General features: G+C 56.1%; 2 protein-coding genes across 9 annotated transcripts in view; both read right to left on the bottom strand.

Annotated features, from left to right (window-relative positions):
- PLEC (plectin) overlaps window positions 1-8146 on the bottom strand; it is a 53947-nt gene extending 45801 nt beyond the window's left edge. For 3 of the 7 annotated variants that reach the window (XM_079101258.1, XM_079101257.1, XM_079101242.1), the window contains exons 1-2: window positions 7955-8146; window positions 6456-6654 (exon numbers count right to left, since the gene is read on the bottom strand). In XM_079101258.1, coding sequence (XP_078957384.1) covers window positions 6456-6648 — 193 coding nt within the window. In that variant the 5' untranslated portion in view covers window positions 6649-6654; window positions 7955-8146. Of the gene's footprint in view, window positions 1-4615; window positions 4771-6455; window positions 6655-7323; window positions 7342-7954 lie in introns of those variants that run through there. The other 4 variants (XM_079101245.1, XM_079101244.1, XM_079101254.1 and 1 more) reach the window with 3 other exon arrangements.
- Window positions 8147-8428: 282 nt separating this feature from the next.
- PARP10 (poly(ADP-ribose) polymerase family member 10) lies at window positions 8429-15595 on the bottom strand. 2 transcript variants are annotated; one of them, XM_079101439.1, is made up of 10 exons: window positions 15396-15595; window positions 15065-15319; window positions 14756-14992; window positions 13934-14673; window positions 13602-13823; window positions 13397-13493; window positions 12519-13181; window positions 12290-12423; window positions 9096-9270; window positions 8429-9019 (listed from the first exon to the last, which is right to left on the bottom strand). In XM_079101439.1, the coding sequence occupies exons 1-10, from the start codon at window positions 15565-15567 to the stop codon at window positions 8685-8687; spliced, it is 3030 nt and encodes a 1009-aa protein (XP_078957565.1). In that variant the 5' UTR covers window positions 15568-15595; the 3' UTR covers window positions 8429-8684. The 2 variants fall into 2 exon arrangements, with proteins under 2 accessions (XP_078957565.1, XP_078957566.1); XM_079101440.1 differs by lacking the exon at window positions 15396-15595 and having other exon boundaries at window positions 15069-15207.
- Between the last annotated feature and the right edge of the window lie 468 nt (window positions 15596-16063).

Below are 16063 nucleotides of genomic sequence, written 5' to 3' on the forward strand. Positions count from 1 at the left end.
GAAAATGCCAACCCATAGAATCAGAAAATGTTTATGAATCATATATCTGAAAAGGGATTTATGTACAGAGTATAAAAAGGACACAACTCGAAAGTAAAAAAAAAAAAAAGCCCAACTTAAAAATGGATGAATGATCTGAATAAACATTTTTCAAAAGGTAAACAATGACCAACAGGCACATGAAAAGTGTCCAACATCATTAGCTATCTGGAAATGCAAATCGAAATCACAATGAGGTATCACTTCACACCCACTAGGGCTGGAGGACTACAACCAAAAAGTCAGATAATAACAAGAGTTGACGAGGACGTGAAGACAACGGAAACTTCGCATACTTCTCTTGGGAATGCAGAATGCTGCCACCACTCTGGAAAACAATCTGGAAGTTCTTCAAATGGTTAAATATAGATCGATCACCACAACCCAGCAGTTCCACTCTTAGCATCTACACAGGAGAGAAACACACATCCACACAAAAGCCTGTATGCAAATAGTTGCATTATTCATAATAACCAAAAGATGAAACTTAAATAACCATCAACTAATAAATACAGAAACAAAAGTTGGTATATTCATAACATGGAATATTATTCCACCATAAAAAGGAATTAAGTACTGATGTACCTATACCATGATGAACCCTGAAAATATGACCCTAAGTCAAAGAAACCAGGCACAGAACGATATGATTCCATTTATAGGAGATGTTCAATCCAGGACGATCCATTAGGACTGCAAGTAGATCAGTGTTGCCAGGGGCTAGGTGACAAAAATGTTCTGGAATCGGTTGTGATGACGGTGGCACAACTCTGAATGCACTAAAAGCCACTGAACAGTATGCTTGTTTTTCTTTTTTGCTGCGCTGGGGATCTAACCCAGGATCTCACTCACACATGCCAAGCATCACTCGACCCTGAGCCACATCCCAGCCCCAGCTGTGACACTTCCAATGGATGAACTGTTTTCATGTGACTTACACTCAATAAATCTGCTATAAAAAAACAGTAATGTGAGGTCGACCTGCTCACGGCTGGCACAGCAGCCAGCAGATGCAGAGGGAACTGCCGGGGCTGGCACTCCTGCTTTTCTCTCCCATTCATGTGCTCAGTAAGATGGCAGCAGAGGTGTGACCATCACCACTCTTTGCTGGATAGCTCCACAGGGCTTGGCTTTTATTTTTAGCATGCTTTACTTTTGACGATCATCACAGATCAAAAGCCTCCCAGAAGGCCCAACAACTGCCAGCTTCCACTCTGCTGGCTGGGCTCTAGCCATTGCAGACCACACCCCTCACCATCGCCACCTACAAACGCTGGCTGGGGACCCGAGGAACACAGATAACCAAGCTCAGAGTCCAGCACAGGAGAGGGCAGAGACATGTGAGGACAGTGCCATCCACAATGACACCAGGCAGGAAAGTGGGGAACCCACCCCCTGCTGGTCTTTCTGCAGACACACACTCCATCTAGCCCTTTCCAACCCCACCTTCTTCGAAGTCCAGTGAGGGCTCCCAAGTGGGTGCCTCCTGCAGGGTCCCCAGCCCACCCCACTCACCAACAGTGCTCACCCTTGCTCTCTCCTCTCACACAAACTGGCCCCTTTCAGGGCCACCTGGCAAGCGTCATCAGCACCCCCAAGCCCCATCCTGAAGTCCATGCTCTCTCTGATGCCACCCAGCTCCCACCCTGATAGGACAGCCTGAAGTCTCTACCCATGGCTGCCCAGACCTTCCGGCTGGCCTCAAACCCAACCCTACCCTGCACACTCTGCCATGGTCCCAATGACTGGTGCCTGCCCCATGGTGTGCAGCACTGCCGAAGGAGCTCACGCTGCTCCTTCTCCAACAAACACCCCCACCTCCGCTCACCTGCATCTCCTCAGTTCCCTCTCAAACCCCATCTTCCCTCCCCACTCTGCCACAGGCCTCCCCAGGTTCCCTTGGCCCAGCCTCCGTGAGCTCTCACACGCCAGGTTTGCAGCCAGGGTCAGGACACCCCTCACAGCTCGACGGGCTGGTGAGCCCATAGCCCTGCAGCAAGGGACATCCCCTCCCATGGGGCACCTGAGCTCTCCCACAAGCCCCAGTGGTCTCAGTCCATAGGAATCAGCCCTGGATAAAAGACAGGGCAGATGGGGGAGGCCGAGGGGCTCGGGCAGATAGAAAGTTGAAAATGTCCTAGGAGGTGCAATAACCCTGCAGGGAAGATCAGGAGTTTCCAGGAGGAAAGCCAGGAATGACCTATCCTGGGAAGGCCTGAGAAGTTGTGTGTGTTGGGGGGTGAAGGTCAATGGGGTGAGAGTCAGAAAAGGAAGGTGGAGTCTATCAAAGGAGTGGCTGGTCATGAGTGCCAGGGGGAATGCCAGGGACCAGAGGCTAGAGCCCTTCCTCAGCTCACGCATGGGTTGGGCAGGGGTCCCTCAGGATGGGTGAGTGGTCTCCCACCCCCTCCTCAGCACTAGCTGGAATGGTGCTGGACTCAAGAGAGTCCTGCCTCCTCTGCCCTGCTGCTGCTCAGGTACTCCCGGGCTGACATCAGGCAAATACCTCCAACTCCCTCACTGGGGACAGTCTCCCCAGACCACTCCACCCCAGGAACAGCATGTGGAAGGGGCTTCAGACCTCTAGCAGCCCCCAGGGGTCAGGTCAGAAAGAGCAATGGGGCACAGCTATTCCTTGGCCTTGGGCTATGGCTCCCAGCCCCTCACTCATCCCCTCCCTGGAGCCAGGGCTGAAGAGAGACACCATGCCTGGAATGCTCCAGAAGTTCTCTTGACCCTCAGCTCAAGGAGCCCCTAGCACCTGCTCTCCTGCCTAGCAAATCTCAGCTACTCTCAAGCTGGTGCCACACATGCGCAGGGAGCCGCATCATCACATGACAATTCCACTTCAGGCAGGCACCCTCGACTCACCAGCCTAAGCCAGGCAAGAGCCGTATCAGCTCCAACAGCCCTGTCATCAGCCTCCAGCCCAGGAGGCAGACACAAGCCAAGACTTCAGCTTCGGTACCAAGGGAGCTAGACTGGACAAGGCACAAAGACAGGGTCCCAGGAACCTCAAGGGATCTGTCAGGACACTCCTAGACTAACAGTCTCACCACAGGGGAAATGCAGCCCTTCTAGAAGTCCAGGGCAGCTTCAGTGAGATGTCCAGGACAGGACTGGGGTTGTGCCTCAGTGATAGAGCCCTTGCCTAGCATGTGTGAAGTATTGGGTTCAATTCTCAGGCCTGCATATAAATAAATGAATAAAATAAAGGTCCATCAACAACTAAATATATGTGTGTATGTGTGTGTGTGTGAATGTATATATAAAATATATAAAGATGTCTAGGACAGACTCTGACACCGTAGCAGTTCAGCAAACTGACCAGACCTAGAATTCTAGAGGGAAGCACTATTCTGCATAGGTAACCCCTGGTAAACAGAATTTGCCCAGAGGGCTGTGACCCAAGTAGGCTGCAATTCCCTGCCTTCTATCTGTTCAGGTAGACCTCCAAGACAAGGTCAGCCATGCAGGGATGAGCATCAGGCCAGGCCAGCCCCCGCAAGGCCTCCCCGGGGTGCAGAGATCAGCTCCAGGAGTCCATTGTCCCAGGAACGTCACCAGTGAGCCCAGGTTAACCGGCCACACAGGCTAAAGTGTTAGTCGCAGTACTGGCAGAGGCCCACAGAGCACACCCACAGTGTTCACAGCACCCTGAAACCCACCCTGTGTGAGGTCTGAAGTGTAGAGTGGCACCACAGGACTCTAGGCAAAGCCACAGCAGGACCTCTCTCCCTGAGCTGCCCTTGCAGGCAGAGCCAGCCAAACTACCAGTGTGGAGCTGAAACCTGCTCTGCTCAGCTCTGCCTGGGGCCCCCACCTGGACCCTCCCCAGCCTCTGTGGGCTAAGAGGCAGGGTTGTGTTCACTTCTGCTCAAACTCAATGATCTGATCCAGAGCCAGGCAGCTGGGCCTTGACTGGCTGACAGCAGTGAGGGCCTGGGCAGGTCCAGAGGCTCCAGGAGGGCGTGGAGCAGGGAAAGGGGATCTGTGACCACAGAGCTGGTGGGCCACTCAGATATACCTCTGGAGAGGAAGGAGGGGCTGCCCTCAGGGAACAGAGATGGGGTGCAACAGGATTCCCTGCCAAGGGAAGGTACAGCCCAGGGCCTGGCCAGTTTGGGGAGGTGAGGAGAGGCAGCAGCTATGCAACCCACTGCCAGACAGCAGCAGCAGCCACCCCCACCCCACCGGCAAAGGCACTCCAGAGGAGGGACAGGGAATGGCTTAGCTTTGACTCACGTGTCTTCTGGCCACAGACTATCGACACTGGCCCAGACCGCAGTACCATGAGAAACCCTGTGGGCCACAACCCGCGCTGGGCCCATCCCACCCACCCGTACGGCTCGATGCCCTATTAAGGGCATGGCCGCGGGGGCTCAGTGGAGCGCTGCCCACCTCTTCCCTAGGCGCCGAGGGGCACGGGGCAAGCCAGTCTGGTAAGGCCAGAGGGTGGCAGGGTTCGCTCTGGGCCACTGTCCGAATGGCCGTGACAGACAAGGTGGTCAGTGACCCGCTAACAGGCTGGCCGCCCAGGCACCGCTGAGCCTCAAGCGGCGCAGTGGAGCCGTACCTTTGTACTTCTCCCGCACCTCCTCGTAGGCCTGGACGAAGTCCTGCTCGTCGGGTGGCGGGCCGGACGTCAGCAGGGCAGCCATGCCGGCTGGCGCGGGAGGCGACCGGGCGCTGCGCGCAGGGACAGCCTCCAGCCCGGGCTGCCGCTCTGCCCCTGCGGCCCCGCGCACCGCTTAAAGAGGCCACCCCCGCCCCGCCCCGCACCCAGGATGCCCCACGGGCGGGGCGGGGCCGCGGGACCGCTCTGGGAGCTACGCGGGCGCCCGGGCGCCCCTCGGCGGACTCGGAGCTTCTGTCCCATGCTGGGCTCCAAGGGCGCAAGCCCTGCTCGCTCCAGACCCGGATGCGTCCCTCTGGCGGCTGGCTCTTGGTCTCTTAGGTTCCAGTCCCGAGGCTGCTGCCTCCGGGTCAGCCCCCTCCAGCTCCCTTGCCCCAGCCAGTGTGAACTCACTAGGCGCCCCCACCTCTCGCTCCCACTCCCTCCTCCCTCCCTCGCTCCCTTTGCCTTTACCTAGAATTCTTCCACTGCAACCTAGGAGATACAGTTGGTGGCTCCGGTATGTAAAGAGTCCTTAAAACTCAAGTAAAAATAATCTGTACATAAGATGACTAAAGGAAGCGATTTACAGAATTAAAAAAAAAAAAGCTTGGTAATAAAAGAACAATTCCTTTCCACCCATCAGACTGGCAAAGCCCTCTGTCTCCCAACACAGACAGATGACTTTGTTTCTGGACCACTTCTGGCAGAGTTTCTCCTAACGTTAAATGCTGCGAGTCCTGCGAGCAGAAGTCTCTCTTCTAGGAATCCATCCTGAGAAAATAATCAGAGAAGAACCCAAAGACCCTGCCAGGGCTGCAGACTGCAGCATGGCTAGTGGATGAATGCTGAAGACCACCATAAGTGGCTGCTGAGATGCAGCCCCCACCCCTTTGCACCATTAAAGGCTCATGGGGAGGATATTCATGATTCCCTTTCAAGTGGGAAAAAAATGACCTCATTCTTTAAAATCCTGCATGATTTGAGAAAGAGCAGAAGGTCATGCACAAGCACATGGCCACTGGGGTTGGGAGCAGGGTAGCAAGAGCATGTCGGTTACTCTTCTCTGCTCCTTTTCCACAAGCTCTTGCTTTGCTTCCAACAGTAAACTTCCTTGATAACTGCAGCACCACCTCCCCACTGGACAGCTGGCCTTTCAGCCCTCTCCCCTCACACCTTGGTCTACCTTCCTAGCCTCCTGTACCTACCATACCCTTCAGATGCAGCATAATCCCCTAGGGGTCCTAGTGGGTGGAATGTGGTCATTGCTTCCTTACCAGGCATATCCTGCCCAATGGCCTCCAGCCCTAGGTCACTCACTTCCCAAAGGGATAGACTGCCTGCCACCTCCCCTGGCCTTCTTGCTGGATTTTTTTCCATCTTCTTCCTCAGACTGGCAGCTCCTGGAGGGCAAAGCTGGACTGTGGCTCAGGGAGGGTTTGGGGCTCTGGCTGACCAGGTATCCCCTCTTGTTCTACTTCTGTGCACTCCCACCCCTGGGCGGCAGCCAAGACTTGGGGGCATGGTGAGCAGTTTAGCTCCAGGAGCCCAAGAAATTATCACAATCAAATGGAGCCAGAAAAGGTAGGGCGGCAGCAAGAAGTCCTGCCTCAGGCTTGTGCAGCTACCTGAGCAGGGCCAGAGGGTGGCGCTGTGCTACCTGGAACAAGAGATCCTTCCCTCACAGCAGTTCCCCTTTGGCCTTTCACCCAGTCAGTCCAAACACCTGCACACTGCAGACAGGCAGGTGCTCAACAGGCTTGTGCTAATGAGCTGGGCAGACCAAGCCCCTCCACATTACCTGCAATTCGGATGACAGCCCGCTCTGCAGGGTCCAAGACACTGCCATTGCCCCCAGAGCCACCTCCGCTCCTCCTGCTCCTCTGTGTTTTCCCAAGGTTCCAGGGTAGCGTGTCCCCAGGACTGGGTGAACCACTGCCTCCATTGGAGCCACCTTCAGACACTGCCCGTACCTCAGAGTCCTCTCCAGACATGGCCTCCTAGAGAGAGAGCAGAAGGACAGTCACACTTCTTCCTGGGAGGTGAGGGGAGGCAGACACCTCCCAGTCTAAATGTTGGATTAGATTAGGCCACACATCAATGAAGACACCACACCCTTCCTATGACCCTGCCTCATCTACATACCAACTCCTTTGCTCTCCACCCAGTTGTTGACCTCTCATCCACATCTAGCCTCACCCCCTCCAGCCCACCTCTCAGATATCCAAACAGTGACCCCCATACACATTGATCTCAACTCCTCCAGTGCATTACCAGGACTACCTGTCAACTTCTTTCTCTTAGTCACCCAACCACTGACCTCTCTACCCGCCCCCCATCACAGGACATTGATTCCACCCTCCACCCTGTTAAACCTGAAAGGAGGGAGTGATTACCTTCACTTGGGCACTGACTGCACATTCCCCACCCTGTCACTGGACAATGGCTTCCACTGGCTGCATCCCAACCCTTGTTTCCCTCTCCCCTAATCTCTAGTTAGCAGGCAAGCCAGGACATCAACATACACTGGCCCAAGGCCCCTATTTTTCCTGGTTTCAAGGGAGGACCCCCCCAGCCTCACCACTGGATGCTAGCACCTACCTCCAAGCTGTCTTAGTCTCTAGGACTCCCCATCACCCCACCCCACCTCCATCCCCGCACAGTCCCACCTTGATCTCGGATCTCCGCAGTGAAGGCCTATAAATAACTGAAGCCGCAGCGGCGTGGGCCGCCGGAGCTCCGCTGCGGCACGGCCCGGGGATGGAGCGGGGTGGGGCGCCGCTCCTGTGGCCCACCCTGCTCACCGCAGGCGCAGCGGGAGCGCACGCATACCACGCGTGCACACGCCCCAGCTCCCCATCCTCAGGACTGGCGTGTGAGAGGTGAATGGGCCTCTGTCTCGCCAGGGGTGGGGTGGGGTGGGGGCACAATGTGGGCTCTGTGCCTCCGCCCTCTGGCTAAGGGCAGGGGAGGAGGCTGCGGGCACCGAGCCGGGGGCGGGCACATCCCGCCCCCACCCCCCGCCCTGGCCCTCAGCGGGCTGCCTCTGTTCCAGCCCCCAGCCCCGAGGTCCGCGGTCAACCAAGCCTTCGCCGCAGCCCTTCCCACCCACACTCCCCGCACCGCCGGCCCAGTTCCGCAAACTCCCGCGCGCTGGGAGGTGCTGTCATCCGAGCTAGCGCAGGATGAGTTACAACACAGCGCCTAGTTCCGGGAGACCTGCGGCCGAGACCCCACCCCGCCCAACTCCGCAACTCCCGCATGCTGTGCGCCTCTCCATCCCCGCCTGGTCCTACGTGCCTGGTGGCTCCGGCTGGGCTCAGCTCGGCCGCCGCAGCCGGACTGCTGAGGCCAGAAGAGTCGCGGAGGCAGCGCGGGCGGGGCGAGTCTGGAGCCCCGCCCTGGCCCCGATCGCGAGCAGAGCTGCGCGGGCACAGTCAGAGCGAGCGAGCGATGCCTGCGCGACCGGGGTCCGCACGCGCTGGGCCGGCTGGTCCCGAGCCCGCGGAACCCGAGCCCGCGGGTGCGACTGGCGGGACGGCGCCGGCAACGTGCTCACTATGCGTGCAGGGCGTGCAGGTCGGCAAGGAGACGCTGCTGGGCGAGCGTGCGCGACACTCAGACGGCGTGGGGTGGTTCAGTGCGCGGGGCTCCGCCCTGCAGCTTCAGTGGGTTGCCCACAGCGGCCCCTAGAAGCGTTTGACTTCACCCCTAGCCACGCCGAGACCCCCACCCTCCAGAGCTCTGATTCCGAACGCCAGAAGGCCCTTCCGCCTGGCTTCACGTACAGGTTTATTCAAAGACAGAAGCGCTCGGGCGAGGTCCGGCCAAGACTGGCGTGTCAGGCCGGCGCACCCTCCTGCTGGGCTCTGCTGACCCCTGGTGGTTGGGCCGACGCAGCACTCCTGGTCGGCCTGGGTTCCTGCCCTCTAACAAGAGGCAGGGACGTCCCCCGGCGACTCCGGGAGGCAAGGAGGGTGTGCAGAGCGGGGAACCTGGGGAGCAGGAGGCCAGAGGCTGGCCCCTTGGGTCAGGTGGCCAGAGAGGGACTCGAGAGCCCAAGGGAAGCCCGGGGTATGTGCTCGCAGGTGATGAGATGAGTGGGCAGTGCCTGAGTGTCGTGGAAGATGACAAAGATGCTGGGCTGATGGAGGCAATCCACAGCACTGTCATAGCGCAGGAGCACGTGGCCGGAGGCCCGCAGAGGGGGCGCCCGCAGGTCGCGGCGGCCCTGCGCGTAGTCTCCTGTCAGCACCCGGGCCACGAACACCGCCTTGTGGCCCTCGGCGTTGGGAGGCGAGTAGCGGTCCTGCACCGATACGGAGGCGCGCTTGGCGAAGTACACGCCCTGCCCGTAGAGCGTGCCTGCAAGGCGGAAGCGGCAGAGGTCAGAGGGATGGGGGTTGGCACAGCCCCAGCCCCTGCCCAGCCCAGGCCTCACCGTTGCGGCCACAGAAGCTGCGGTTAAAACCGAACGCGCAGATGTCAGGCACTGCGGACGCCGACGTGCCGTGGTACAGGACCCGCTCCACAGGGCGCTGCACGCAGCGCTGCTCCAGACGCTGCAGGTGCAGCTGGTACTGCTGCTGCAGCAGCGGGTGCGACACACGCTCCACCTTTCAGGCAAAAGGTGGTCAGGGTCAGACTATTTGGAGTTCTTCCCTATGCAGGGTTGGCCCAGGAAAAGCCGAAGTCAGCAATCAGGAGCCCCTTGGTGGAGGAATTTAGGGGTAGACCTTGCAGCCCCCTCATCCTCTGTCCAGCCGCGGACATTAACTACCTCCGTTAGGGAGCAGGTGGCATCACAGGACTTCTAGGAAGGCCTGAACCCTCCAGGAATGTCTAACCCCTGCAGAAAGGTCTGCAACGGGCAAACTCCATCCACTCACCGGAACGCAGGACGCCCACCAGACCTCTGGAGCATGAAGCCTAGCCAGCTGCCTACACAGCTCTTAGTAGTGCTCCAACCTGCAGACACCAGGCCCTCTCAGTTCTGGAAGCCCCCAGTGGAAGAGAAGGACTGCAGTGACCAATCCAGCCATCAGCCCTAAGTTACAGGGACCCAATTCAGCGTTTAAAGAAACTCTTGTTAGTTGCTTCAGAGGGATGCAAAAGAATACCACATTCATAAAACTAGACTAGTTGCTATGAAAAGCAGTCTAAGAAATAGTTCTTACATCAAGAGTGGGATGGCTGGGCTAGGCCCACGGCCCAATGGAAGAGCGCTTGCCTAACACATGTGAGGCCCTGGGTTTGATTCTTAGCACCACATGTAAATAAATAAAGTCCATTCACAACTAAAAACATTAAAAAAATAAAGTAAAAAAAGTGTAGGATTGCTGGGCTGAAGATACAGCTCAGTATAACGGCACTGGCCTAGCATGTGGGAGGTCCTGGGTTGGATCCCCCAGCATGGAGGAGGAGGAGGAGAATGGGAATGCTGAGCTAACTTCCAAGAGTGGGCCAGATAACAGAATTGTTAGGGCTAAAGATCCAGCTAGAGGATACAGATGGAAGTAAGGATTTGATGCAGAGAGCAGAGCGAAAAGAGAAGGAAACAGAGCGTGAGTGAGGCAGGGGACGAGGTCTAGGCTCTGCATCACAGGAGCTCGGAGGAGACAGCGGACGAGAGCGGGCTCCTGGGAACACAGTGGAAGATGAGCTGAAAGGTAACATCTACGAATGGGGGACCCATGAAGTGCCAGGAAGGACAATGGGAAGGACATGCCCCTGGACTGGACAGAAAGATCTCACCCTTCAAAGTGAACAAAACTTTACAAGTGTATACACACACACCAAGGTTGATATACAAATGGGAAGAAATCTCACATTGGGTATCTCACCAATTCTGGATACTAAGAAACCATGAGATTTTTTTTCAAAGTTTGTAGGATAAAAGAATCTTAAGAAAAAAAAAAACAGTCTTCAAAAATCTGAAGGAAAATGTATTTTGAACCTGAATATTGTATCCCAGCAAAGCTATTAATGAAGAATGTAGAAATAAAGACGTTAGTACATTTAACAACATAGTTTATGTCAATTCAAATTAGAGTTGTAAAATACCTCTGATTATAAAAGTCATTTTAAAATTAAAAGTCAAAATGTTCACTATCCACTCAGAGATATTCCTTACTCAAGAATGGAGTTCACACAAGAGAATCGAGAAGACACAAAGTACCCTAGCAGCCAAGCACAACCCAGGGGGAAAAAAATGAAGTAAAAAAAATTACAAGATAAGCCATCAGGTCTTAAATTTTAGAACACTCTCTTTCATGCAGCTGTTTTAATAACAGGATTCCATTTACCTTACTACGGTTCTGTTTTTCATTCTCATGGTATTATCTACCCACCTACGACCCAAGCAAGGAGATGGAGATTGGTGGTGTGGGGGTGGTGCCGGTGGTGGCTCTCGTGGTGGCAGGGGATGGTGGTGATGGTGATGGAGGTGGGCAAACAGGTCAGCTGTGGGTGACTTCCCCAACCGTGGGGAAGATCAGAGGTTCTGCATTTATGACCAGCTCTAGGTGGAGGCTGCTGCTGCTGGCCTAGCCTTAACTATGAGCATCAAAACAGGAGAGCATCTGACCATTCTCACCAGCATAGTGACCCAAGCTCTCCTCTGACCTTCTCACCTGTCAGTGGCCAGCCCTCTCTTGAATTCTTCCCCTAGCTATGAGCACACTGTTTCTGGGTCAGAAACCTTTTCAACCCTGCACTTCTATCTACTCATCCTTTTCCCTCCTACCCAGCCTATTTCCAGAGTTGTTTCTGCCCTCATCTCCTGTTTACTCTTTTTTTTTTAATTTTTTGTAGCTATAGATGGACAGAATGCCTTTATTTTATTTGATTATTTTTATGTGGTGCTAAGTATCAAACCCAGTGCCTCACACATGTGAGGCAAGTGCTCTACCACTGAGCTGAGGCCCCAGCTCCTCCTGTTTACTCTTTGCCCCTCGCCATACTAACTCCCTGATAGACCATATTGACCAACCCTCCCTCCTCAGTCCTTCCTCTGGGCAGGGAAGATAATGTGGTTCCTACCCATCTTGTGCACCCCTGCCCCAGTCCTAGTCTCTTATATACCTCTCTGATCTCTCTAGTCCCTCCTTCTCGGTTCCTGAACAGGTTGGGGTTCCTGGGGCTTCACTCTAGCTTCCCACCAATTGTTCCCAGTCTTTTTTGAAAACATGTCCCTGTTCAGGGTTGCCAAATTTAGCAAGTTAGAAGAAAGAAGAGGGACTGAGGATGTAGGTCAGTGGTAGAGCACTTGCCTAGTATGCTGGAGGCCCTGACTTTGATCCCTAGCCTCACAAAAAACAAACAAACAAGACAGGAAGAGGAGGGAGCCCTGGTCCCAGTTAGAGACAGAAGAGCCCCTAGAACAGGACAAGGTACACATTTATGGGAATAAATAGCTCTCACAGTAGTCACAAGGGCATTACCACTCTGTAGTCCAGGTAAGGAAACTGAGGTGTATAGAGCATCTCACATAGTCCCCAGTAGGGAGCCTCCCTCAGGCCCTGGTGCTCTCCTGTCCCTACATTAGTTTCTAGCCTGCCTGCTGAGCAGGTCCTGGATGGCTGACCCTGATGCAGGCCAGTCTCACAGGAGACCCGAGAGAGTGTGTGAACTCACCCGTATGATGCGGATCCTGCTGTGGGCAGTATCCAGGGTGTCATAGAAGGCCTGCACCACATCCTGGAACTCCCTGGTGCTCTCTGCAAGGCCCTCCAGTTTTCCCAATGGCTCCTTCAGCCTCTGCTCTAGCACTGACATGTGAAAATAGAGGGTATCAGGGCCATGCTTAGGACACTAGCCCAATAGCCAGCCACCTGCCCTCTCCCAATCCAAAGCACAAACTCACAAGTAGTGTCTGAAGCCACCAAGGGGAAGACCAAACTCTGATCCTGGGGGCCAGCAAGTAGCATAGCTAAGTGGCGTGCTGCACGGGCAGGTTGGGCTCCAAAGCCACGGAAAACAGTGCAGTCACCACACAGGGCAACACTCACACCATGGCACTGCTCCAGGCGAGCGCACAGCTCTGTGGGCAGCACACGGCCTGGGTGCCTCACAGTCTCCTCCTGGAGGCATACCTCCAAGGCAGCTGCTAGTGCTTGGTCCAGCTCATCCATATCCTGCTCAAAGGGTGCATGTACCACCAGCTGGGCCCCACAACCAGTTCCCCCACTCAGGGACTCTTTTGCCTCCATCAGGGGCTGCTCCAAAAGGGAGAGGGCCAGGGCTTGTCTTAGCGCAGCAGCTTCCTCCTGCTCAGCTGTCTGATCTTGAGGCTCCAGTGACTGATGGAGAGCCAGTTGCAGTGCAGCTTCCTCTTCCAGCAGCCCAGCTGTCCCAGTGCTGAGATTCACGGGTTTCTCCTCAGCCCCAGGTATAGGTTCTTCATTCTCTTTCCCTGAAGTTGCTGCCTCTTCTGGCTGGTCCTCAGGTCGCTCCTCCCCCAGCTCCAGGGGCAACCAGTCCTCTCCATCTAAACCTTCCAGGGTTGCCAGCAGCTCTCGGACCTCCTCTGAAGGTAATGAGAGAACACTGAGTCAGGGGTCAGGTCCAGCCAGGGCAGTGTTGAAAGATAGGATGAGATGAAATGAATGAAAGACGGAACGAGTTTGAGGGTACAGGGTGGGCCTGGGAAGTATCACTAGAGATGTGAGAGTGCACAGCAAGGCAGAGGGCAAGGTAAAAAAGGGCCATAGGACATGCTAGGGGCTTTACTAGGAAGCCTACCCAGGCTCATGTTCTCCTGGTCACTGCCTGTACTGTCTGTGGGCCACGAGGTGTGGCTGTGGCCAGGGAGGACCTGGAGGATCTCAGTGGGATCCACCTGTGGGGAAAAGGATGCCAGGGTCACTAGCCTTTGGGCAAGGAGAGAGGGGGCACCTGGGGCTGGAGAGTAAGACAGGGAAGGGATGGGGAAGAATTCTATTTCTACCTCTTCAGGGTCCTTGTCCAGGATGATTCTGGTCAGACGCTCTGTCCCAAAGACACACTGGAACTGAGCCTCCAACCCCTGCAGAAGGTGCTGCCCCTCCATACCCAGAAGGAACCTGGCACTGCCTGGATGCTTCAGGCTCAGCACATGGCAGCTAATGCTACCTAGCAGACTCTGCAGCAACTCCTGGGCCACCTGGCATGAGGCCTGGGCTCCACAGAGCTGCAGGACCACGGGAGAGGAGCAGTACACAGGCTCAGGATACAGGAAAGGTACCCAGAGCCCCAGTGGGAAAAGGGGACAAAAGTGAAGAATTTGTCGGGGTCACTCACCCGAAAGCCAGTCACATCCATTCCTTCAAGTGGGAAAAGGGCAATGTCTCCCAAGCTGGCGAGAAGGTCCTCATGATAAAGCTGCAGGAAGCGCATAGCCCCTGGCTCCATCGATAGCACCATCTCCACGAGGTCCTCCTGACCCAGAAGCCCCATATGCCCAGGGGTCTCCAGCCCAACCTTCTCTGGAGAATCCAGGGTAATCTCCACTGGATCCACCAGCCTCTCCTGACCTGGTGAGACGCTGGCAACTTCCACTAGGCTCTCCTGTACCAGAAGCCCCATGGGTCTTTGGCCCCGGGGCTTCACTTGTCCCAGCAACTCCGTAGAAATCTCCACTTGGCCCACTGAGCCTGCAGATCTCATAGGCCCAAGACTTAGGAGCCCGGCCTGCTCTGGAGACACCACAGTCCCCAGGCTCACAGGCCCCTCTTGCTCTGGAGATCCCACAGGTTCCAAACCAACTGGCATAGCCTGAAGACCTGTCCTCAGAAAGGCTTCCAATTGCCCTGGTGCTTCCCTAGAACCCACAGTCACAGCCCCTGCACACTTCAGAACTTCTGCTAGCCCTCCAGTCTCTAGGAGAGCATGCTCAGTGGCCCCAGATCCCAGCGTGGATAGGTTATCCCTTCCACTGGTGCCCTCAGCAAGCTCCTCAGGCTCCAAGAAGTCATAGTGAGGGACAAGTTTCAGCTCTGAGCCCTGCAGCCAGTGGTCCTGCTGCAGCACCCGTTCAGCCACTTGGAGAAAAGGAAAAGACAGAAAGCCCATCAGGTTTTTGTGGAAGAGGAAGGGTCCCATGTGTCTGCCCAGCCCACTCACCCTGCCACTGCTGGAAGGAAACAACAGTGCCCAGCTGCCCAGGCAGGCTGCGCAGGCCCTCCAGGGGCCCCCCACCACTTCGGCGCTCATTCTCCAGGTACAACTCCAGCAGCAGCAGGTCCACAGGGGGCATGCCCCCCACCACACGCACAGCTCTGGCCTGGGGCACCCAGGTCACAGACACCGCGGCCCCATCCAGGTCGGTATTCCGGGCCTGCTCCTCCAGGACATGAACTTCTGTGGGAAGTGTGCAAGTCAGCTTGGGGCACCTCCCCTAACCAGCACCTTAGCCCCATTCCAGCCTCTCACCTGCCTCAGAAAGGGGCATGGCCAGTTGGACCAGAGCCCGATCAGGTCGGGGACTGACCAGGGCATGGCAGGACTGCTCTGGGTGTCCTATGGCACTCAGCAGGGCATGGACATGCTGCTCCAGGTGCAAGGGCACAGTGCCAGGTGGTAGTCCTTGCAGAAGCAGACGTGCAGGGGCACGTGGCGGGGCTGGGTGCAGGCTCAGTCTGGCACCATGTAGTCGGTGCTCTGCCTGGGCCAAGACCCTCTTGGCATCTGTGAGCAGGGGTGGGACGTCAGTGACATCAGGTATCAGGGTACCCAGACTACCCCCTTCAGCCAGTTCCCTTACCTGCAGGCTCTCGAAAGATAAGGATACCCCCACAGCCAAGTGTCTGCCAGCTCAATACAGGTCCCCCACCAGAGCGCCGGCGGTTCTCAAAATACAGTGTGAGCAGCTCCTCTGGCATGTCAGGGGGAAGTCCCTGGAGCTCCACGGCTGCCCCCGACTCTGCCTCAGCCATCGCAGCCCTGGGTGGGACAGATGGGGAAGAGGCCTGCTCCACCTCTCCTGCTCCCTCCCGGGGTCCCTCTCCCACATCCTTGGGCTGCCCCATTGTGGGTAGCCCCATATTCCACACTTATACTCCTCCTGCCACCCAAGCCTTCAACCAGGACTCCTGCGACTGCCTTCCACTGCCTTCCGGCAGAAGAACAGAAACCTAGAGAAAACAAAAGTGAAAGTTACCGAGGGAAAGAGAAAGGGAGGGGCAGGCCTGGCTCTGGGGCCTGGTCACTGGGTTTCAGATGCTTCCTCTCTGGCTGAAGCCTCAACCCCAGCCCACCAGGAGGTGTTGGTGAGGCAGACCTCCTCAGAACACTCCTGCCAGCCTGCCCACTGGCCTCTGAGGTCCATTGCAGTCCCTGGCTGGCAGGGAGAACAGGACTGTCCTCTGGCCGTCTTCCCTTTTCCTATGACCTGGGAATGGTCAATCACTCTCTTCACTAAATGTACCAAGG

Source organism: Sciurus vulgaris (genome assembly GCF_902686455.1).
Source record: "Sciurus vulgaris genome assembly, chromosome: 1".
Taxonomy (NCBI): domain Eukaryota; kingdom Metazoa; phylum Chordata; class Mammalia; order Rodentia; family Sciuridae; genus Sciurus; species Sciurus vulgaris.